Source organism: Erigeron canadensis, chromosome 6 (assembly GCF_010389155.1).
Source record: "Erigeron canadensis isolate Cc75 chromosome 6, C_canadensis_v1, whole genome shotgun sequence".
Taxonomy (NCBI): domain Eukaryota; kingdom Viridiplantae; phylum Streptophyta; class Magnoliopsida; order Asterales; family Asteraceae; genus Erigeron; species Erigeron canadensis.
The window spans coordinates 43,226,375-43,249,492 of NC_057766.1; the positions used below are offsets into that span (position 1 = coordinate 43,226,375).

The following is a 23,118-nucleotide window of genomic DNA, read 5'->3' on the forward strand; positions in this document are numbered from 1 at the left end:
CTTTGGTCCATTAAAAGCATTATATGAACTTCATCCGCCACTGTTTACTATGTTTACTCTATTTTAAAAACATAAACCATTAAAAGCATAAGTCGAACATATTACATGATCAAAACTACATACTTAAAAACAGATTTAAGTTGACTAACCTAGAAATAACATGAAAACACATAAAACAAAGTAACTAAATTTATTAAATTAGAAAACAGTCTTTTCTATTTTTAAAAATAAATATTAACCAATATGATATGCTTCATATATATACAGTATAGAAAACAATATATAAAGTAATCTAATCAAAAAAGAAAAATTCACAAACAATGAATACTTACATGTTCGTCCATCAGAATCATCTCACTGTTACTTATGTTATTAACATCTCCATATAGAGGTTGCTTCCATAGCTGCAAAATTCTAACCGTTATCGTACATGGCTTATTATTTAGACGCCAATTTCTAATTGAAACATGGTTTAGTGAAGCCATGCTAAAATTGATATGTTATGTGTTTACGTTTTGAAATGTCTTTAAACTGAATGGAAGTGGCCTTATATAGACATAGACATGCAAGGAAGTAACCGCCACAAGTAATACACGAACGGTTACATATTCAAATTTTCGAAAATTTGAACTTGTATAAAGTATAACTAATCCGTTTTCAAAAATTTGAACTTCTTATAAAATAACTAATCCGTAAACCTTCCAAGGAGCAATATTTAAATGATTTTTGGGCTTTCTTGCATTTTTAAGCATGACACATAGGCAATAACTAACAAATTTTGAGGTGAGATTTATATAATGTAGGGATAGATATTTAATTCATCTATATCTATATATTTATTAAAACAATAGGATTCCTAACCTTTTAAAACCCTCCTCAATATAAAGCTATTTTTAAAATTTGCCATATAGGTTTTTATCCTATGTGTCATTATCACATTTTTTTGACAATATTTATCCATTAAATATTAAATAAAAAAGAAAAGATATTTATACACAAACTTAAGAAACCAAATCTCTTATATTTAAGAAACAAATCTCATATGCAAAAAAGAAAACTAAAACCATATAAACTTAAATATGAGTTTAAATTTTCTATATATTTCTTTTTTTTTTTCCTTTAAAGGCAATATTCTTTATCTAACTTTTTTGATCTTGGATTCATTTAATCAAATCGTATATTATCAAAATCGTTTCATTATAGGAATTTAAATATTTCTAACTAGATAATGATATCACAATTTGATTCATTGAAGTTACGGGTTATACAGGTTCATTTCTTTCATGGGTAGCAATTGTTTTAATAAAAACATGGGTTGTAATTACAATTATTCCTGATCAAATACGATATTTAGAGCAAATATGCAGTCACAAGATACTGTCAATCTCATTTAAACTAATTTTCACTATCCAAGTAGCACAACACCATTAGGTTTCCAAATATGTTCAACTAAGTTTATTTTTTTTTGGTATTTAAATGTTGAACATTATATATATTATTGATTTCAATGTCAATATTAAAACTTTTAAAAAATAAATTTAATATCCGCACATCGTGCGGGTAAAAAACCTTGTATATATATAAAAGGCTATCAGAAAGTGCTCACGTGACGGTCTCTGAGTTCGCCACATCAGCTTTTTCCTACGTGTCATCGCCAGAACGATCTGAGTGACAAGTCAGCAGCCACGTAGGCAGCCTATACGCTGATGTGGAGTGTCCACTTAAGTATGTATAGAACACTAAATAATCTTTAATTAAAAAAACTCCCTACGGGGGATCGAACCGGCGACCTCCGAAGACACGTTTACCAGTTCAACTACCATTGGATTTGTTTATTGATTGGAAAGACATAACTGATAAGCACTTAATTCTCTTATGCCCACAACTCTATATATCTGTATACATACGCATCTCCATACAATTTAGATTTCTAACTTATAATTTATTTCAATATATATAAAAAAAACCCAAGATATTTCCAATCAATTCTATTGGAGATCTTAACCTCAAATCCCTAAACTTTAAGGATTTTGGGTTCTAAATAAGATGCATCTAATCAATATATCAATCATCGCCATTCAAACTACTTTCTATTTCCACTGTCAATCGCATTCGATCCTTTCTTCCAGGTATGTTTTACCGACCTTATTTTTGTTTGTTTAAATGATTTTGTATATTAGTTGAATCTTTATTTGTATGTTTCCATCTATATTTCATTCATATTGGTGTGGGTTTTGGAAATATAAATCTTGAATATTATATGAAGAGAATCACGCAACATATATAGTCATGTTTTTATGGGGTTGTAAAATTAATGCAGTGATTTTGCGTAAATTTTTTTTTTCTTATCAGTATGCTTTTTTTAATTGTAAAAAAACAAATTTTACTGTAACCAATTTTTTGAAACCAATTAGTAATTGATGGGTTTTTTTAGTCGTTTCATAAAAATCATCGTTTCTTTATACAACAACAACAACAACTGTACCCAATCCCTACGCGGGGTATGGGGGAGGTGAGCTGTAGACAGTCTTACCTCTACCAAAGGTGGAGAGACTCCTTCCATAAGGACCTCCGGCCAGGAAGATATAAAAGCCGTAAAAGGGTAAAGTGTTTATACCTGTTTGTCGAGAACATGATAAGACGATAATACTTGTTCGCTGGTTCCGCCGGGTATGCCTCCTTACGAGTCGGGAAGGGTAGCAAACGTACGGTAACAAAACCTTAGCACATAACATAAACTCTAGCAACCATATTACGCAAATAACAACATAAAAAGTAAGAGCATAATAGACAAAGCCTACCTATACATAAGAAATGACTAAAAACTAAGGGGATTAAACTATTTTCTAAACAACCTACGGAGCAGAGTACCTTAGGCCGCTACGGTAAACTAAAATAACGGGTGGTGCGCAACCTATGAAACACACTAATAACGCCGCCTAACTAGATTAAACCTAGTCCTCTCCCAAGCTCCCAAAACCCCTAAACTAGTACTAGTCCTCTAATAAACCCTCATCGGTCATGTCCTCCAACGGGCAGAGCATTTTGGGGCAGCCAAGAGTAACCTCCCCCCTCGATTTTGGCCTCCCTCTACTCAGGCCAAAACCACTACGGAGGTTACCAAGAACCAAAGTCTACGAAGAAAGTCTACAAAAACCTATTCCCATTTGCCTTACCCTCACTGACCACCTTCTCCATCAGGAAACACCATCGTAACCTTCGGTATTCTGTCCTTCCACCTCCGTCGACCTACCTCTCCTCCTGTCAGTACAAAGCCTTCTTTGGCGGCGAGTCACCAAAGTTGGGCCTACTTCACCCGGTCAAACCAACACAAATCACCTTAGGCAAGGCAAAATAGGAAAATGATGTCGATCAAAGTCCCGCAAAAGACAAACCCTACCCTAATCCTCTACTCTAATCCTAGTTCTCCAGGCCGTCCTATCCGACGTCAAGTCCTCCGACAAACCAAGTTCTATTAGGTCCTTCGCTAATCGGTCCTCCCACCTCATCTTAGGCCTTCCTCTTCTTCGTGTGCCTTCGACGTGAATAGACTCCGCTCTTCTTAGTGGTGCTGTTCGATCCCTTCTCCTAACATGGCCAAACCATCTCAAACGCCCTTCTCTTAGCTTTTTAATGATGGTCCCTACTTCAAGTTCTGCTCTAAAAACTCCTGTGGGGATCCTGTCTGATAGGGTCTTCCCGCAAGACCACCTTAGCATCCTCATCTCTCCTACCTCTACTCGAGATGCTTGGGCTTTCGTCATCGGCCAACATTCTGACCCGTATAACATAGCCGGTCTAATAGCGACTCTGTAGAACTTCCGTTTCAGTTTTAGCGGGATCCGCTTGTCGCACATGACTCCAGAAGCTGCCCTCCACCGCATCCATCCAGCTTGGATTCGATTTGTCACGTCTTCGTCTATCCCCCCCGATTTGTGTATCACCGATCCCAGGTACCTAAAAGACGCCTTCGGACCCAATATCCGCTCCCCAATGCGAATAACCTCATCCCCATTTTGACTTATCCCCTATTTATCGAAGTCACATCGTAGGTATTCAGTCTTCTCTCGGCTCACACACAAACCATTGTCTTCAAGGGCTTCTCTCCATTTCTCCAACCTACGGTTTAGCTCCTATGTCGATCTCGCAATCAGTGCAATGTCATCGGCAAAAATCATGCACCACGGTAGTTCCTCCTGAAGGCCACTGGACAACTCGTCTAAGATCAATGTAAAAAGGTATGGGCTAAGCGCCGAACCCTGGTGTAGGCCCATTTCTACCGAGAAAAGCTCTGTGCTCCCCACCGGTGTTCGAACACCGGTCCTCGCCCTATCATACATGTCCCTGATAACACTAATGTATCTCCCAGTAACTCTTTTTGCTTGGAGCGTCCTCCAGATCAGCTCTCGTGGTACACTATCGTATGCCTTATCCAAATCTAGGAAGGCACAGTGCAACGCTTTTTGTCTTTCCCTATACTTTTCCATAAGGCTTTTGGTGATGTGGATAGCCTCCATCGTCGACCTCCCTGGCATAAAACCAAATTGGTTCTCTGCCACCTTCGTAACTCTTCTAAGCCTCGTCTCAATCACTTTCTCCCAGAGCTTCATGGTATGACTTAGGAGTTTAATGCCCCTATAGTTGCTACAACTCTGCACGTCCCCCTTGTTCTTATAGATAGGTATAACCTCACTAAGTCTCCATTCTTCTGGCATTTTTGCTCTCGTCCAAATCTTGTTGAAGAGGCTTGTCAACAAGCTTATCCCCACGTCCCCCAGGCATCTCCATGCCTCAACCGGAATTTGATCTGGACCTACTGCTTTGTTTCTCCCCATCTTCTTTAGGGCGATCCTTACTTCCTCTTGGCTGATCCTCGTTGCATCATCGTCGTCGTAGCGTGTGTTTGGGTGTGCGGTGATGACCTCTCCTCCTTCAATTCTCCCCGACCCTCTCCCATTAAACAGGTTGGCGAAGTACTCTTACCATCTTTTCCTAATATCTCCCTCCTTCACAATGCTCCGTCCACTTTCGTCTTTGATATAAATGACATCCCCTAAATCCCTACGTCTTCTCTCCCTTGCCTTAGCAATTCTGAAGATTTCGTTTTTGCCTTCTTTGGAATCTAGTTTCTTGTACAGCTCTTCGTACGCTCTTTCTCTTGCTATAGCAATAGTCCTCTTTGCTTCTTTCTTGGCTTCGTAGTACCTCTGCCTAGCCAAAGACCAGTCTTCATTTGTCCCGTTCTGGCGGCTTTTGACAAGATCCTTAAAACACTCTTTATGGAAAACATATTATGAACGCAATATATATTACTACTCGATAAGGCTAATTGGTTGTTGATTTGGATGGTGATTGTTTCAACTATATTTTTTTCTTGACAATGCACATGTCCTGTTGCTCTTGTAAGCCTGTAATTTTCAATAAACTTTTTTTTATATTTTCGTTTGTCTCTAGATGCACACTCATGATATGCTATAAGATAATTGTTTGTACTGACCTTCCATTTATCAAGGCATGCATTTTGTAGGAATTCTGTTGCGCTCGCTCACTGGTGAGATTGTTGCCCAAATATCGAATGTTGGGTGTGTACATAGGATCTGAAAGTGTATTATTGTATCGTAGTTAGTTCTAGATACGACACCATTAAAAACAGGTTGTTTAGTTTTTAATTTATGGACCACCTATTTGAGAAGGACCGTGCTTATGGTGTATAGTCTAATTTCTATATGTTGAATGTTCTATATGCATTCTTTTGGTGTGTTAAGTGCAATAAATTTTTAAAGAGGACGATTCTTACCATGGGAAAAAGTCTCCCATTATATGTCCAAATCAGTTAGAAATATCATTTTACATATCTGTTTGTTTATCTTCTTATTTCTTAATGTGCCAATTTTTCTATACTGCTTGCATGTTGGACGTTGGCTTTGTTATATATGTTTCTCTAAATTTTCACAGCATGAGATGCTAAAAAAGGTTATTAGGCTTTTCAAGGGTGATTGGCGACAAAAATCGTGACGTTGGTGCTACTTCTTTAATGAACGTAGCAGTCCACACTGGTAGGCTGTCTTTATTATTAACATTCTGACAATATGTCTGCTTTGGTTGCTTTTCACAATAGTTTGTTTGTGTTAATTTAATGTTTGATAGTAGCTTTTGGTGCCTAAAAGTCGGGGATTTCGTTGTTACTTTTTGTCTTGGTGTCTGATGCATCTCCCTCTAATCTGGTCATATATATACAAGTTTTTTCATGTCAAATAGTGTTAGACAATCTCGATGTCTGATGCATCTCTTTCTAATTTGTTCATACATCTCCATCGTCAATGCATTTCTGGTTTCATGGACTATAATGGAACTGCTTCAGTCATGGTAGGGTTTGCATTAACATTCCTTCAAATACATGTCTAGCCTCAAAGGAAGCCTGTCATGAACTTGAATAAAATCACACAGCTACTAATGAGTGACCCATTAGCATTTAACATCGCTTATGCTAACCATCAGGTACAATTTAGAATGTACGTAAACATAATTATATATAGTATATACTGTGTTTTTTAGCATATACGAAGTCCTGTATTGTAATTCTTATATTCTTAGTTGTTGGTTCACACAAATGCACATTAATGGTTAGATATAGTCATTAGATATCGCAACATGCACATTGAGTTGTTTTTTGTTGTGTGTATCTAAAACGGGTCAAATAGGTATTGTTCATATATTTAAATTGAGTGGTTTGAAATTTATCGAAAAGTTATTATTAATGCTTACAGATTTCTATTAATTTTTCTTTAAAGATTTATCATGATACTAATAATTTTTTTTTATCATGATTAACAAAGTAAATCTATATAAATATCTAGCAATGGACTAACCCAGCCCATTCGATTTTATTTTAAAGATTGATTGGTTTCCTCCCAAATCCATGTTGACCCATTACCCAACCCACCCGGCATGCTTACTATATACTTACCCAAACCCATGAGGTATTTTTATTTTTAAGGTAAAATCATTGTTTATTGTGTATTTATTATTGTTTTAGCATTTCTCGATTGATTTAGGTAAACTTTGATGGGAATAATCTACTCTGTGTTTCTTAGTAGAATTCTGATTGTTCACTATGAATTTTGTTATTGTAGATGAGCCTGGTAAACAGGTTAGAAGTGCGGCTCACATGAAAAACCAAAGTAGGTTTCATGTTGCCTTTAAGGTATCTCATATATTTTAGCACTAATAATAGAAGGATCATACTGGCATTGATGAATGTTCTATTTAAAATTTCATGGTGAAATAACTCCAATTTGCAAAAGAAATTGTTTTTGTATGTTAGTCCCTTCAGCTTCAAGCTACTGCACCAAAGAGATGCTATATAAGACCTCCTGGTGGTATTCTGGTCCGGTGAAAGCATTAGTGCTACAGGTATGATCTTAAGGCATATATATATATATATATATATATAGATACTTGACAAATTAAATGGTCTATAATAATATCCAGTAGCAGTTGCTAAAGGCTGGTATGTGTTTTTTTAATGATTCTTATAAACTCATAATTGTTCTACGTGTTTGTTGCATATAAGGATGGTAAATGGCTTTTCATTTTTAATGATTCTTATAAACTCATATCCTGCATTTATTCATTTCATTTTTAATGAGTTAAATTGTTTATAATGATGTTTTTTTGCAGCGATGTATTATGATCCGTTGGTATATATTTAATATTCGTGATGTATACCAACATTTACACATCTTAGCAGCATATGTGTGTTCTAGCTCTAAGCCGGAGATCATCAAAGATTAGCATATGATCGCTAAACCTTTCTTTCATTGAATGCATGTCAAAAAAATTTAAGTCCAAGAAATGAATAAATGCAGGTTAATTTTCTTTCTTCAAATCAATATTCCTCCCATTATAAAAAAAATGCAGGCCAATTTCTTTACCTTTTCTATAGAATTTGGAGCCTAATACGGTAAAGCTATTTTTTATTGTCATGCTACTTTTATGATTAAAAAGTCATGTTCAAGCTTTTATACTATAGTGCCAAGGTCATTAGCTTTTTGTAACCTCTGTTTTAGTCGCTGCAAAGTCAACTAACCGATATTTTACTATAAGTTCGGTAAGTGATTTTTTATACTTTATAATAAAAAAAACAACCTGATACAAAACAACTTTGAAAGGTGTATTCTTGCACCTTTGTTCATAGGTTTTGAGGGTTAAATAGCTACTAACAATCCCATAAGTAGAGAAAGTCTTCAAGTTGAAACAAAACAACCTCTAAAGATGTTTATTTTCTGCTATATATTGGACAAATAGTTAAATTTGGCATGTTTCAGTAGAAAAGATTATTATTGTCGTTGGCATTTGTATTCACCATGGCCTTCTTAATGTCAAGGGTTTAATAACTGCTAAAAAGCTCATAGTTAAACTGAATTTCAATCATGTTCACTCACATACATGATAACGGCTATTTTTCAGACGGTTGTTTTGATGCAGTTCAATGATGCACAAAAGCTTAGTTTTCAATATATTGAGAATGTTGAGGCAATTTCAAGAGAAATCAAGGCATGCATATGCATTATGTAAGGTGATTGCTGATGCAAGACAAGACTTCTTAGATAAAATGTCAAATACTCCTTGGATTGTAAATAAGCTACAGGTAGTTGGAATTTTCATGTAGAAAAGTAATTTGTCAAGTATCTAAAAGTGTTACAAAAGGAGAATACAAGTCTTTAATTGGCTAGGATACAAGTTTTTGGGTTGGAGTTATAAGGGTAAGGTTTGGAGTAGTACCAACTATGGGGACCTGTTTAAATTACCTGTGTTTGGAGCAGTACCAACAAGTGTTACAAAATGAGAACACAAGTTTAAATTACTGCAGGTATTCGAGAATGCTTTCACTTTCTATTTACAATTGGATTTTTTTTAGCCTCGATTTTGATCTTATGTTTTGACATCTAATTTTTTGTTCGTGTCAATGCTTTTGAAAAAATCGTTTTATTTAGTTGAATTAAATATGTTTGTTTCTGTTGCATTGCATTTTCTTTGAATCACTTAGACTACTAAATAGCCCGGTGCAACGCACGGGTTTCCCCTAGTATTTTATATTTTCCGTTAATTTAGCTATTGGGCTTAAAAATAATACGTGGGCTTAAATCCGGTAAATCCACATTGGCAAACCGGAAAACGGATCTCATTTGACAATGCGTGTTTGGGCAGTTGATATATGTTAGTTGTTACTATGTTTAGCATATGAGTAACGTGGCCATTCAAAAAAGAAATATGAGAGTAACATTATTGTTGTTTATATTTATGAATTGTTAAAATACGTACGTGTTAGCAAGAGAGTGGCACAAATTAATCCAGCTATCTGGATGTAACATTCGGAGTTGGGAAATGAAAAAAGTATTAAAGTGAACATATTTGAAAGCAACTATATCCATTTTAATCTTATAAGAAACGATAAAGACTTGTTTAAAGTTTATATCCAAGTCATTAAAATATACATTATGACATGTGCATTTTAGTTAAACGCATATATATATATATATGGAAAAAGTGAGTATGAGGTTGTTCTCCATTTAAGCTTAAATGGAGAACCACTCACACACAAATATTTTAATAATATATGTATTTTAAACAAATGATGGGGCCCCTATGATATTTATGGATTAAAGAACCAAATTGTGAGGGGTTTCCCATCTAAGTTTAGATGGGGGACAACCCCATACTCACTTCCCCTATAAATATATATATATATATATATATATATTAATAGTAATCACGTTCTTCTTCTTAATTATAATAACTTTACTTGTGCAAAATCAACTATGGCCTACAATTAAATCTATCTTTTTTATAAAAATCCTAAGTCTCCCTTTATTTTAGGATAGTTGTAAGAAAGTTACATTGAAAATAACTAAAATGAAAAGAGTTATTTAAAGTACTCAATTTCCTTTTAATTTATACTCTAAATTCTTATTTTATTTATTTAAAAATTTCAATTTATACCACTTAACACTGTCATCACCACCAATAATCGTCGCCTTCAACATCCGTCGTCCTCACCATCAGAGTGTCGTCACCACCACCACCACTACCATCACTGCTACATTGCAAGTACCTTACTAGTTTAAGCTAAATCATCTATATGAATGAAGGTTTCAATTTCTTAGTCAAATGTGTTGCTAACAAGGGGCCTCTCTTTGCTTTCAAGCCGACACCATGTCACTTAAGTGACACACAATCACACCCTCATTGCTTTTAAATAGGATGAGCTTCATTACTTAAGTCTGGTGAACCGGGCGTACTACTTCTCAACTTTCTGTGAACTTTTCTTCTCTTATGATTTTTGCGACGAAATGGAGAAGAGGGAAAAGACAAGCAAACATGTTCCAATCAATTCAAATCATTTATTTTAAATTTAATTTGATTAATGATTGAATAATTATAAATGTACAAAGTCACGAGGAAGTGCAGAGTTATTATTGGTAAAATGTGTTGGTAGAAAATCAATTTATAAATGATAAGATGAGGATGACATGATGAAACTGATCGAACTAAAATCGAAAAGGGCCATCGTCGTACACAACTTACTTTTCTTTAACTGATTATGAAATTCCAATTTCAGGTTGTAATATTAAACCATATTCTATTTGTTGCATGAAGAGGGTTGAACTCTCAGCCCTTCTGACCCCAAAGGCTTCAAAGAAAACTCTTTTTCATGAAAATGAGAATAATAAAAATAAAAGTCTAACTTCATCTTTTTTTTTCTTTTCTTTTTCTTTTTTATGTTCATCTCTTTTTCTCGTTTTTTAAAATATATGAAAAGTATTAAATTAAGTCTTTAATTAGGGTGTTGCTTAATTAATGTATATAAAAAATTTGTATTTTTTCACATTGAAAACCCACCTCTGAAATTTTATAATAAGTATACAATTATTTAATACATTTTTTCATCAAATTCCTTTCAAGTCTTCATATAGGTAACTTAAGCAGCATAGTTGGATCAGTGGTAAACACTCTTGCCTCTGGAGACAGAGGTCATGGGTTCGATCCTCATCCCATGCAAAGGTTGGAGGGTCTTTTCTACCATTTAGGTAGAAACTGGAAACAGCCTCTCTACTTAGGTAGAGGTAAGGTCTGTCTACATCTTAATCTCCCCCATACACCGTTGAGGTATTGGGGCTCAAAATCCGCAGAAGGCGGCACTGAGCAATTACTTTTTTTTTTCTTCATATACGTAACTTAACTAAGCTATTAATTAACGTGTATTGTTTAGTTAAAATCCAAATAACACTAAGTTTAGGAAAAGATGATTTAATGAAGCTTTCGTTTATTACTAAGAGTTTAAAGATTGTATATATTCTTCAATTTTTGACCCATAAAAATATAGGAATTAATTAAAAATGATATTTGAGTGGCGGCAGGCATGATTCTAAATTATTTATACAAATATCTATCTATCTATCTATATATCTATATACTAGGTATTTTATCTTGCGCGATGCGCGGCTAGCTAAAAAGATTTTATACATTAATAAATAGTTATTCTATAGGTTTATTATGTAAAAATTGATTATGTTATAGTTCATGGTTAATTCATGTATCACTCTGGTCACCTTTTGTTTTTTCGGACATGTCGATAGCACAGTCACTTAACCTACTATAGTGATTACACATCCCTTCTAAGAACATTTAACCTAAGATATTTTGATATCATCAACAACACCATTTGTGTAGCCATAAATCGCATAAAAATGTATTCACCTTATAGATTAACACTACAACAAATCAAACGTAAATCGATAATGTAGCATGTTATCTATTCATCAAACGTAATAATATGTACAAAGTAAAAAACCAAACATGACAAAAATTTAGTCATATAAAATACACATAAATTTAGTCATATGAAATACACATAAATACAATACGAATAAGTAAAAAAAACCCAATAAGATAAATAAGAGAAAATCATTAAGTTGTATATATTTTAATAAATAATATTATTTTTGTCAGATATGTGTGCCAATTTAGTAGATGCATGTACGTTACTACTTTTTTTTTTAATATGAGTTTCGATATTATTTTTTTATCTTGTGTATATAATTATGATTAATATATTATATTATATTTAATAAAATAAAATAGATTAGTTTGAAAATAAATAAAGGTTATAAAATAAATATATTGTAAAAAATATATGGAGATGCCACGTAGGATAAAATCCTATTTGACAATATTTAAAATTAGGTTTAGATTAAAAGAAAGCTTTAGAAGGCTAAGATTCTTAATGTTTTAATATATATATATATATATATATATAAAATAATAATATAATATAGAATATAATTAAAAGAGGGTTAGGGTATACTTGGCACCCTAATCCACATCTTTTAGCCTAATCCTTCCTTCTTATTAACTTTTATTTTTTTTAATATTTATTTAAATTAATTTACACTTTTTGGTTTTCCATCACCAATTTATACTTTAACCCCAATCTAAAATAATTAATTTAAGCTACGATCAATTACAAAAGAGTTTGTTCTTTTTGTATACTTTGCATATAATTAATCATTATTTAATTAAGTTAAAAAAATGGGTAACCTGGAATCAATATTTATATAGAATTAATTTTCGTATGTTTCTTCTTTATATAGTTTTCGTATTGATTAAGTTATGATATATGACTTAACTAATCTAAATATTATATATCAAATTTTGTATTTGTAACCTATATTAACCCTTGGGATTTACGATAAATTTTAGGAATATTTTGACCGATGGAGTGGCTATTTAGCTAGCAAATTTTCAAGTTGATTTCGTTATCTATTTAATATATTTAAATTCCAATTTTTTAGCTTTGATTAATATATTTTAAGAATACCCGTTCATTGAACGGGCTGAACACTAGTAAATATATAATACTGATCCGTACTTAATTAAAAAAGAGGAAAGATTTCAAGAAATCTTGATTACTATATGGCCCGTCCCTACCGTTGAGGATCATATAATTAGGAGAGGTATCAATCACTTCATCACTATAAATACTATTTAAGATGTACTAATAATTTATTATACACATATATATAATTTGGATACAGTGGTTGATCAAATCCTGGTGGGCTTAATTATAATCAATCAAATAAAGAGTATCTCCTATACTATTGATATGTTTTCTTTCCAGCTAAATGATGAGCTGGTCTTTCGTAGGATTCCTTCCTCCTCCTCAATTTCCTTCCAACAACCGGCAACAAATCAACAAAAAGAAATCGCCGGCATGGAGGGAACTAATTCTTCTTCTTCAAATAAATCAGTAGTACTCGGTAAGGCTAGGAAACGGCATGGAGATCCTTCTTCTTCTTCTTCTTCTTCAAAACCTAATTCAACAACGAATGAAGGAGTAGTAGTTGATGATTTTAAAGAAGAAATTAACACACAAAGAAAGTTGGTTCATAAACAGATCGAGAGACAGCGTAGACAAGATATGGCTAAACTTTATGCTTCCCTTCGTGGTCTTCTTCCCCTCGAATTTGTCAAGGTACGTGGAGCGCTCCACTAATGGGGTGTGACAAATTAATTATGAAAGTTCACACTAAAAAGTGTGAACTTTTATTTGTACACACTTTTTAGTATGAAGAAATTTTCACACACTTTTTTTTAAATATATTTCTACACACTAAAAAGCGTGTCAAAAATTTTAATTTATTCACACTTACCTAAAAGTGTGAACAAATGTAATATGATTTGTTGTGAGCTATTATATATCTTATAACTTGCTAGCTTAATTACTTTCTATGCATTATTAATTCTTGATTAATTATCAATTGTGTCAATCAATATGAATCTTAAGATTGAGTTAAAAAGAAATGGAACCCTAAATGATTTTGTTGTTGAATAATAATCCTGGTTTAATTACAATTAGGGAAAGCGATCTACATCGGATCATATGCATCAGGCAGTGAAGTACATCAAAGATATGCAGGAGAACATCAAAGTCCTGAATGTCAAGAGAGACAAGCTCAAGAAAATTGTGGAAAAATGCAGTAATCATGGGACTACTACTAGTAGTAAAAAAAGTAGCATACTTGTGAATCATAATGTGCTGCCTTATAATAATAATGGTAATAATAATACAGTCTCTGTTAGTTATTGTGATCATGGGGGAATTCAGATTCTGATTAATAGTTGCTTGCTAGAAGAGGGGTTCCCTCTTTCCAGGGTACTAAAATCGATTTCTAAAGATGGTCATCTTAATGTTAATACATTCACATGTACTAGAGTAAGCAATCGGTTGCTCCACTCTATCCAGATTGATGAAGAGGTAAATTAATTAGTTCCTTAATTAATTAATTGATCGTACGATATATATGAAGTAGTACTAATTACTTCAATTCCCATGCACTGTTTATTTATTCTCTATATAGAAGATCGAACATATATATATAATCGAATATCTAACTAGCTAGCATTCATATATATATATATATATATATATAGGGTAAAGTTATTTTGAGAACCTTTTTTTTGCGCGAACCTTTGAGAACTTTTCAAATCAAGCCCAACCAATGATTATTCTTTACATGAAAATTGTTTTTTGATTGTTTTCTGAATAACTTATGTATAATTTTGAAGTTTATAATTGTCTGGAGGCATGAATTATCATCCATTATACAATTATGTGGAGATTTGGATTCTTGATCACATGTGCACGAATATTGCTATGATCACATATATGCAAGTCGATCACATGTAATCATAGCAATATTCGTGCACATGTGATCAAGAATCCAAATCTCCACATAATTGTATAACGGATGATAATTCATGTCTCCAGACAATTATAAACTTCAAAATTACACATAAGTTATTCAGAAAACAATCAAAAAACAATTTTCATGTAAAGAATAATCATCGGTTGGGCTTAATTTGAAAAGTTCTCAAAGGTTCTCGTAAAAAAAAGAGTTCTCAAAATAACTTTTCACTATATATATATATATATATATATATATGATCAGCAAGTGTTTTTGCATGCAGCTGGTGAATGATGCAACATCGACTGATCTCCCCTTGTTGCAACAAAAATTAACTGCCATTGCTAATAATAACTACTGATGAATTTCAAGAATATTGTGGAGCTAGCTAGTTAAGGTAAATTAATTTGCTTGCTTGAGCTCAAGATCATAATGATCAGTTATGGCTTAATTGATTTGATGAACAAACATAAATTAATTGAGTGTGTGATTTGTGGTTCATCATGTTCTTGTAATCCTTTTTGTTATATGTACATGCGTGCAAGTTTCCCAAGTGATATATAATAATATCACTACAACAAATTAATCATTTCTACACACTTTATTCTGCATACTTTTGAAAAGTGTGTAAAATTTGTTGAATACTTCGCACTTAAAAATGTGTATAACTAGTCTACATTAAAAAGTGCGAAGAAAGCTACAAGCTTCACATTTAAAAGTGTGAAGAAAAATGTTCACGCTAATAAGTGTGTACAAATTTTATACTTTACACACTTATAAGTGTGGAGATCATTTCTTCGCGGACGATTTCTTCGCACTTATGTAAAAATTACATGCGAAGAAATGATTTTTATAATGCGTAGAAATTACCCGCGAAGAAATTATCTTTATTACATTTAAAAGTGTGTACAAATTTAATATTTTACACACTTGTTAGTGCATGTGTAAAAGTTTTATTCGGATTTTTAAATGTGAAACTTGTAACTTTTTCCCCATTTTTTAGTGTAGACTATTAGTACACATTTTTAAGTGCGAACAACCTAAAAATTTCGCATTTTTAAAAAGTGGTGCGTACAAACGACAAATTTTTTGTAGTGTATTTATATTGAAGTAGTGTATAATCAAACTTTACCAAAATTATTACTCTTGTATGCGCTAATCTACAAACTAGCATCTACCCAGCCTATATTAATTGTAAAGTTTGATTAAACACCATATATTAATTTTGGTCCAGTTCTGATACCAATATATTAAGTACGTCACACCATATATAATTAAACAAACTTTGAAATTTTTATACATTAGGATTTAATGGTGAATTGAAGTTAATTATACACGTACGACACATGGGTAAACTTTTCCCAATTTACTCAAATTAGATAATCTGTGATATCTTTTGAACATTATGAACTTGTTATTTTGTTGTGTAACATGTGGTGCAAAACGTACGCGCATTTTGGTTTGGTTCCGATTAATTTAATGTATAGTATATATTTTGTTTAACTTGGAGCTAGGTTAATTAGCCGGCCAAGAAAGTAACTATTATGGAACCAATGGCTTTCAGCTAGCGTTGAAATCACGACGTATATTGGATCCATTCAAGATTGAAGTGAACCTGGAGATGGTCATGAACCCTTAATCAGTGCACGGTATCATATAAATGAACTAGTGCCAACTTACACCTTTTGGAATTTTTTGTACGGATACGAAAATTTTCAAGCGATGTGGTGTAACTACGAACATTAGTCTGGAGATTTGTAAAAGTGCGAAAAACGGTGTCTAAGACACCGGTCTTAAGATTTCCGGGCAAAGCCGGTGTCTTAGACACCGGTCTTACCTTACGTGACTTGTCTTCACTTTTGAACCCAAAGCTGGTATCTTAGATGCCGGATTCTTTCTGTACTTGCCTGCCAAAGCCGGTGTCTTAGACACCGGTCTTAAAACCATATTTTTCTGTACAAATATTCCGGCCGGCGAGGTGGAAATGACAAAGGTTGATGCCTTGAAGATGAAAAAGTCATGGATATGTGTGTATAGATCTTGTGCACAAAAAAGTGGACTAGATAATAAAAGAAGTTAGGATAAATATTATTTTACTATCGATATATATGTGTATGGAGTGCGTACTATATTTATTGATTCTTTTTATTTTCTATACATTAATTAACAAGTTTTTCTTAGTTGTAACCTGTCTTGTTATCGATCATATACATGTAATGGATGGTAGCATCATATAAAGAAAAAAGGTACTCGTATTAAAAATCAAAGATATAGCAACTGACATAGAAGGGTATTTAATTTTTGAGTTAATTACAGAAATCGTCCCTGTCGTGGTACTCAGCTTGCATGTTTCATCTCTAACTTTCAAAAATTACAGTTTTAGTCCAAAAAACTTTGCTCCGTCAACAGTTTTAGTCCTGGCCATAAACGTCCGTTTAAAATCAAGTCACGTGATTTGCACGTGATGGGTAATCTCGTAAATTGGCTTAATATTACTCAGAGTTAATTACAGAAATCGTCCCTGTTGTGGGCGGTCACTTGTGACTTTCATCCCTAACTTTCAAAAATTACATTTTTGGTCCAAGATCTAAAATAAAATTAAACGCAAAATCATCTGGATTTCTAATGCATAACATATATCACATATACAATCCCAGATCTAAAATCAAACACAAATTTAATCTAACATTTAATGAAACTCCAAATTTCATTACTTTCATATCAATACATGATCTGTATACAAACATAATATATAATTATATATATTAGATATATTCTTTATATACAATTAATTCACAAAAAAAAAAAAATCTTAGAAAAATCTCACCATCTATATTATTCTTAGCTCTTTCTCTGTTTTTATAAGTTGTCAAAACAAAAATAAAACTAAGTAAAAAAAATATATCAATTACTTAAAACCCATAAACACTTAAATCCAAGAGAGTTTGAATCTCTAGTTTTCAAAAAGAGAGTAGGGTGTGAGTTAAGATTGTTTGTGAATTTATATCTGATAGAAATAGAAGAAATTGGATAATTAGATTTTTTTATTTTTTATTATTTTTTTTTTTTTTTGTAAATGTTTCTTTTCATATAGATTGAGGATAAAAATTTTGGACCAAAATTGTAATTTTTTGAAAGTTAGGGATGAAAGTTGCAAGTGACCGTCTACGACAGGGACGATTTCTGTAATTAACTCTGGGTATTATTAAGCCAATTTACGAGATTACCAATCACGTGTGAATCACGTGACATGGTTTTAAGCAGACGTTTATGCCCAGGGCTAAAACTGTTGACGGAGCCAAGTTTTTTGGACTAAAACTGTAATATTTGAAAATTAGGGATGAAACTTGCAAGCTGAGTACCACGATAAGGACAATTTCTGTAATTAACTATTAATTTTTTCTGAATAAGGGCATTTAACAAATTTAATTTTATTGCTTGGTTTTTTGTATCAAGACATTTAATAAAATTAGTAGTATAATAATTTTTATGTAAAGCATTACTATAATAATTTAAAAATACTACATAGAAACCTACGGGCTACAACTGTTGAATACTTGACTTACCCACCTTGTAAGTAATCCTAATATTATATATATATATTTTTCACCCATCGAACTTGTAAGCATATACTGTACCAACATTATGACTTTATCTTCTTCAACCTTTTTCTTTTCAAACTAACCGGCCGGAAAAAATTGGAACAACACACGACAACTCAAGTGCAACAAAAATAATCCGATCAAATTAAGAAGCGAAGAGCGGCATTCCACACACCGGATTTCAGTTAAAGACCAAAGTCACTGGTCTGGGACATTGACACGTAATGTTAAAATCGGTGTCTAAGACACCGGTCTTGGTAACAATGGATTAAAGTCGGTGTCCAAGACACCATCTTTGGCAGGAATGAATAAATCACATTTAAACCGGCCTCTTTGACGACAGAAAAATGAGTTGGATTGCCACATAAGGTAAGACCGGTGTCTAAGACACCGGCTTTGCCCGGAAATCGTAAGACCGGTATCTTAGACATCGTTTTTCGCACTTTTACAAATTTCCAGACTAATGTTCGTAGTTACATCACATCGCTTGAAAATTTTCGTATCCGTACAAAAAATTCCACCTTTTGGCATAGTTGTCCGATTACAAATAAAGATCCGTACATATATGTTCAAGTAATCCAAGGTTTCCTTCTCTTTTGCTTAAGTTTTCTCAAATGTAAACAACAAATAATTTATTGTGCAAATTAATTAAACTCCTAAGTCGGGATTTTACAAACTTGAACTTTTTACCTTTACACGATCACATGACATTAATTGGTAGGTGGCAAACTGGCAACTGTATTAATTTTAGTATAATAAAAAAATATAATAGTCAAATTTGAATATACTATGCTTAATAGATATACCCCGATTAATGATATTTTTAGTATTATTGAAAATTTGATCATATTAAAAAAATACGATGTATGTGTACGTACGTATCAACAAATTTAAAAAAATCAAAAAGTATTTTATTTAATTAAAGATAATTCAACCGCGTATGTTTTGAAGACTTAAAACTAAAAATAAGGAAAATGATATCCTCACAACACAAATTAGTCATCCACAACAATCATTGTTTTACATAGTTATACACTGTGCAGTAAAATATATACATATGTTGTGGATGACTGAAAAGTATAGTGAGGATATCACTACCCTAAAAATAATAACTAAAATAATAAAAGGTGCAATATATATCCATGTTGTCCATGAGTCGATCGTCGATGCTGAATGCTTTTGTACTCGAGAATGAGACGCGTGTCTAGTTTTACAAGAACCTGAAAAAGAAAAAGTTTAAAATATCTGCTATTGTGTCGGTCCATTTATTTGACCAAACATTCTATACCCATTTTTTCTTCCAATATTCACCACCTCACCTTTCTTTACTTTAGTACCTTTTTTTCCACAATTGTAATAATTCATCTTTTTAACAATAATTCTTGTTTCACCCTTTATATTTCTTGAATATACCCATAACATTTTGATCTTTACTGCTTAACTTTTACAACCCTCAAATGGCAAGAGACCCAGCTTCAGGTTCTTCCTATATATGTCTTTACGTACTCTTTAATTTCTTGTGTATTACGTACTCCGATACGTTTTTCTTCTTTTTTACCATGCAAGATGCAAATGAATATGATTATGTTAATTAAAATATGATTATGATGATATGATGGCCTTAATTTCTGTATTGGATCATTGGTTAATTATATAATATGGGACAATAATGAATTAGAGGCAATATGGTAAATATAGATTGTTTATTTTCTATTTTTTGTTGGACAATTAGACAAAGATATATACAACTTATGATGATTGTATCGAAGCTATAAAGTCTGATGTGTATTATGTGAAAAGTGAAAACTCTGCTGTGTATTATTAATCCGTACATGTACATACAGAAAAATGGGTAGTGATCTATACTATCTACTTTTAGCCGTACACCACCATTGGTGTATGATTAAACGTGCTTCACGGTATTGTACAATATAACACTCTAAAGCACATTTGGGGGTGTACGGTTAAAAATGGTGGCGTACAAATCATCCAAGAAAAATACATTGACATTATTCACCGTTTCGTGCTTATTTTTTTTTATATATTTACTTGAACTCATACAATTAATAAATGAACTCTTCCCCTGTTTCACTAATGAAACCTATAGAGGCAATGAACTCACTTGTGGTATGCTTTGGCGAAATGTTGATCGATTTCGTGCCATCAGTTTCTGGAGTTTCACTTGCAGAAGCGCCAATGTTTGAGAAAGCTCCCGGCGGTGCTCCTGCTAATGTTGCTGTTTGTATATCAAGATTGGGAGGTTCTTCAGCATTTATAGGCAAAGTATAATAATACTGCGTAAAGTTCTTCTATAAATTCTGTAATTAATGAGTTACTATTAGTTATTGACTGATAAATTTTTTTGCTAGGTGGGTGATGACCAATTTGGCTACATGTTGGCTAACATATTGAAGGTAAACAAAGTAAACAACTCTGGCATGAGGTTTGATCAAAAGGCAAGAACAGCATTATCTTTCGTTACTCTAAAATCCGATGGAGAGAGGGAATTTTTGTTTTTCAGAAATCCTAGTGCAGATATGTTGCTTCAAGAATCAGAACTTGATGTAAACCTTATCAAACAGGTTTGCAAACAGTTTCATTTATCAATGATTGTTTATATCTCTTTGGTCCTCCTCAAGTAACATCTACTAATTATTTCATGTTTCACTTAAATGAAGGCAAAGATATTCCATTTTGGTTCGATTAGTTTGATACATGAGCCATGTAAGTCAACACATTTAGCTGCAATGGCCATAGCCAAGAAATCCGGTAGCATCCTTTCTTATGATGTGAATTTGAGATTACCATTATGGCCATCAGAAGATGCTGCCAGAGAGGGTATAATGAGCGTGTGGAACCAGGCAGACATAATTAAGGTATAAATATTTAGGGGTATTTTACAAGTCATAATCAACATCATATAAATGATCAGTAAGAACTTAATTGGTAGGTCAGTGAGGAGGAAATTACGTTTTTGACCGGTGGTGATGATGCATACAATGATGATGTGGTGTTGAAGAAGCTCTTTCATCCGAATCTTAAGCTCTTTTTAGTTAGCGAAGGAGCCAAAGGTTGTAGATATTACACTAAGGCAAGACTCTACATTTTTTTTTGGTAATTAAACGTTAATTTGCATCAGAAAACAGATCATTAAAGGTTACAAAATGTGTTTGCAGCGATTTAAGGGCAGAGTTCAGGGTGTGAAAGTGAAGCCTGTTGATACTACAGGTGCCGGGGATGCTTTTGTTGGTGGGATTTTGAGCGTTTTGGCTTCTGATACAAGTCTATATGAGGTAAGTTAAGTGCTATATATATATATATCCTTTTGACATAATTCTTGGACAAAGTATATGTTGTTATTATGTGTGATCTGTGACCGTTGTGTTTGAACAGGATGAGAAACGACTAAGAGAAGCTCTTCAATTTGCAAACGCATGTGGAGCGGTTGTTGTAACCAAGAAAGGAGCAATACCCGCTATGCCAACAAAAGAGGAAGTTCAACATATCCTAAAACAGCAAAGCTGATTTATGTAATGGTTATAGTAATGTTGGAGTTTGTCCTACAAATAGTTGAAATTAATGTAACAATAGTTATTGTAACCAAGGAATTCTGCAACAGAACAGATTAATAAGAAATATACTTGTAACATTTATGTTTTGTGTTTAACATATATGTACGTATTTAAAGTGTTCACTATGTGGTCGTTAAAAATAAAAAAGTGTCCCGCATTGATCGTATTTCTAGGTTCTACCATGGGCCCTGGCCCTGTCCCTTTCCGAAAACAATGCGTTAATGAAAGTTTATAAGGAGTTGTTGACGTAAACAATGTGTATCTCGATATTTTTTTTTTTTTCTGATTCAGACATGTTAGAGACAATTTTAATCAGAGATTTTCTGGACTCCGTCTCCGAGAATGCTAAAAAAAGTTTAGGCCCGAGGCAAAAAGAATTAACGGGCCCCCAAAATAAAATTTTTTTTTACCATAGCCTTTGTTGGTTTTTCAATTACATGTTAACTCTTTAAGAGTATGCTATTTAATTTTTTGGTTTGGACTAAAAACAATGAAGATCGTCAAAGTATAACTACATAGACCAAAATTATGGGCCCCCTTAGAACTTGGGCCCTAGACACAAACTCCTATCTTGCTTGCACTCACCTCCAACCCCCTTCTCATAGGAAATTCCTTTGAGATGAGAACCACAAGACTCGAACTTGGGACCTTGGGTAAACTCACCTCTGAGACCCACATAGTGGATTTAAAAGATACCCCTGAGCACTGGGATTTAAGTCAGTGGTTTTCGATCATATTATATATAGCTTCTTTACATTTAAATGTGAAGAAAACTATGATGGTAGCAATTAGCAAAGAAATGAGCTCTAACATTATCAACAACAATGGATGAGTGACAAGGGACCCAAACCAAAAACTAGGTAACCATGTCATTAGCATGGCCTGTTCTGACTTAATTATATATAAAAAAAAACTTATAAATAAACTAAATCTACCGTCAAGAAACCATTTATATATGACCGCCGGTAGTTTATAAAGAAAAAAACGTGTACCTTGATTTCGATGTCAAAGACTTTATGAATTACTCGTATAACAATAATTATTATTTCTATTTGAGTAATATTTACGAACCTAGTCAAATAAATTGTTTGTTTTAACTGTACACCGTGTTTTATGGTGTTGTGTTTATACTTTATACAAATAATAATAATAATAATAATGTAAATCACATCGTGATGTAAACGTATATTCTCATAA

At 33.0% G+C, this 23,118-nt stretch overlaps 2 protein-coding genes and 1 long non-coding RNA gene across 9 annotated transcripts; all 3 read left to right on the forward strand.

The window, feature by feature from the left end:
* The first annotated feature begins 1,931 nt into the window (after positions 1-1,931).
* LOC122603536 lies at positions 1,932-8,919 on the forward strand. Of its 6 annotated transcripts, none has more exons than XR_006324469.1 (5): positions 1,932-2,129; positions 5,528-6,056; positions 7,134-7,413; positions 7,681-7,868; positions 8,470-8,919. It is a non-coding gene; the product is annotated as an uncharacterized LOC122603536 (long non-coding RNA). The 6 variants fall into 6 exon arrangements; XR_006324470.1 differs by having other exon boundaries at positions 1,944-2,129; positions 5,956-6,056; XR_006324472.1 differs by lacking the exon at positions 5,528-6,056 and having other exon boundaries at positions 2,111-2,129.
* A 4,246-nt stretch (positions 8,920-13,165) lies between these two features.
* LOC122604967 (transcription factor bHLH118-like) lies at positions 13,166-15,108 on the forward strand. The gene is made up of 3 exons (XM_043777822.1): positions 13,166-13,534; positions 13,919-14,317; positions 15,031-15,108. The coding sequence occupies exons 1-3, from the start codon at positions 13,166-13,168 to the stop codon at positions 15,106-15,108; spliced, it is 846 nt and encodes a 281-aa protein (XP_043633757.1).
* Positions 15,109-19,665: 4,557 nt separating this feature from the next.
* Positions 19,666-22,016, forward strand: LOC122603412 (probable fructokinase-7). Of its 2 annotated transcripts, none has more exons than XM_043776103.1 (7): positions 19,666-19,828; positions 20,457-20,632; positions 20,719-20,931; positions 21,028-21,225; positions 21,300-21,440; positions 21,526-21,642; positions 21,743-22,016. In XM_043776103.1, exons 1-7 carry the CDS (start codon positions 19,807-19,809, stop codon positions 21,872-21,874), a joined length of 999 nt encoding a protein of 332 aa, XP_043632038.1. In that variant the 5' UTR covers positions 19,666-19,806; the 3' UTR covers positions 21,875-22,016. The 2 variants fall into 2 exon arrangements, with proteins under 2 accessions (XP_043632038.1, XP_043632039.1); XM_043776104.1 differs by having other exon boundaries at positions 19,667-19,828; positions 20,517-20,632.
* The last annotated feature ends 1,102 nt before the right edge of the window (positions 22,017-23,118 follow it).

What these genes read in the sequence shown, in the direction of transcription:
- LOC122604967 (XM_043777822.1), top strand. Translation starts at nt 13,166, where the DNA reads ATGTTTTCTTTCCAGCTAAATGATGAGCTGGTCTTTCGTAGGATTCCT. An exon ending in TTCCCCTCGAATTTGTCAAG is followed by an intron (nt 13,535 to 13,918) that starts GTACGTGGAGCG and finishes AATTACAATTAG; the next exon opens with GGAAAGCGATCTACATCGGA. An exon ending in CTATCCAGATTGATGAAGAG is followed by an intron (nt 14,318 to 15,030) that starts GTAAATTAATTA and finishes TTTTGCATGCAG; the next exon opens with CTGGTGAATGATGCAACATC.
- LOC122603412 (XM_043776103.1), top strand. Translation starts at nt 19,807, where the DNA reads ATGGCAAGAGACCCAGCTTCAG. An exon ending in GGCAAGAGACCCAGCTTCAG is followed by an intron (nt 19,829 to 20,456) that starts GTTCTTCCTATA and finishes TGAAACCTATAG; the next exon opens with AGGCAATGAACTCACTTGTG. An exon ending in CTGATACAAGTCTATATGAG is followed by an intron (nt 21,643 to 21,742) that starts GTAAGTTAAGTG and finishes GTGTTTGAACAG; the next exon opens with GATGAGAAACGACTAAGAGA.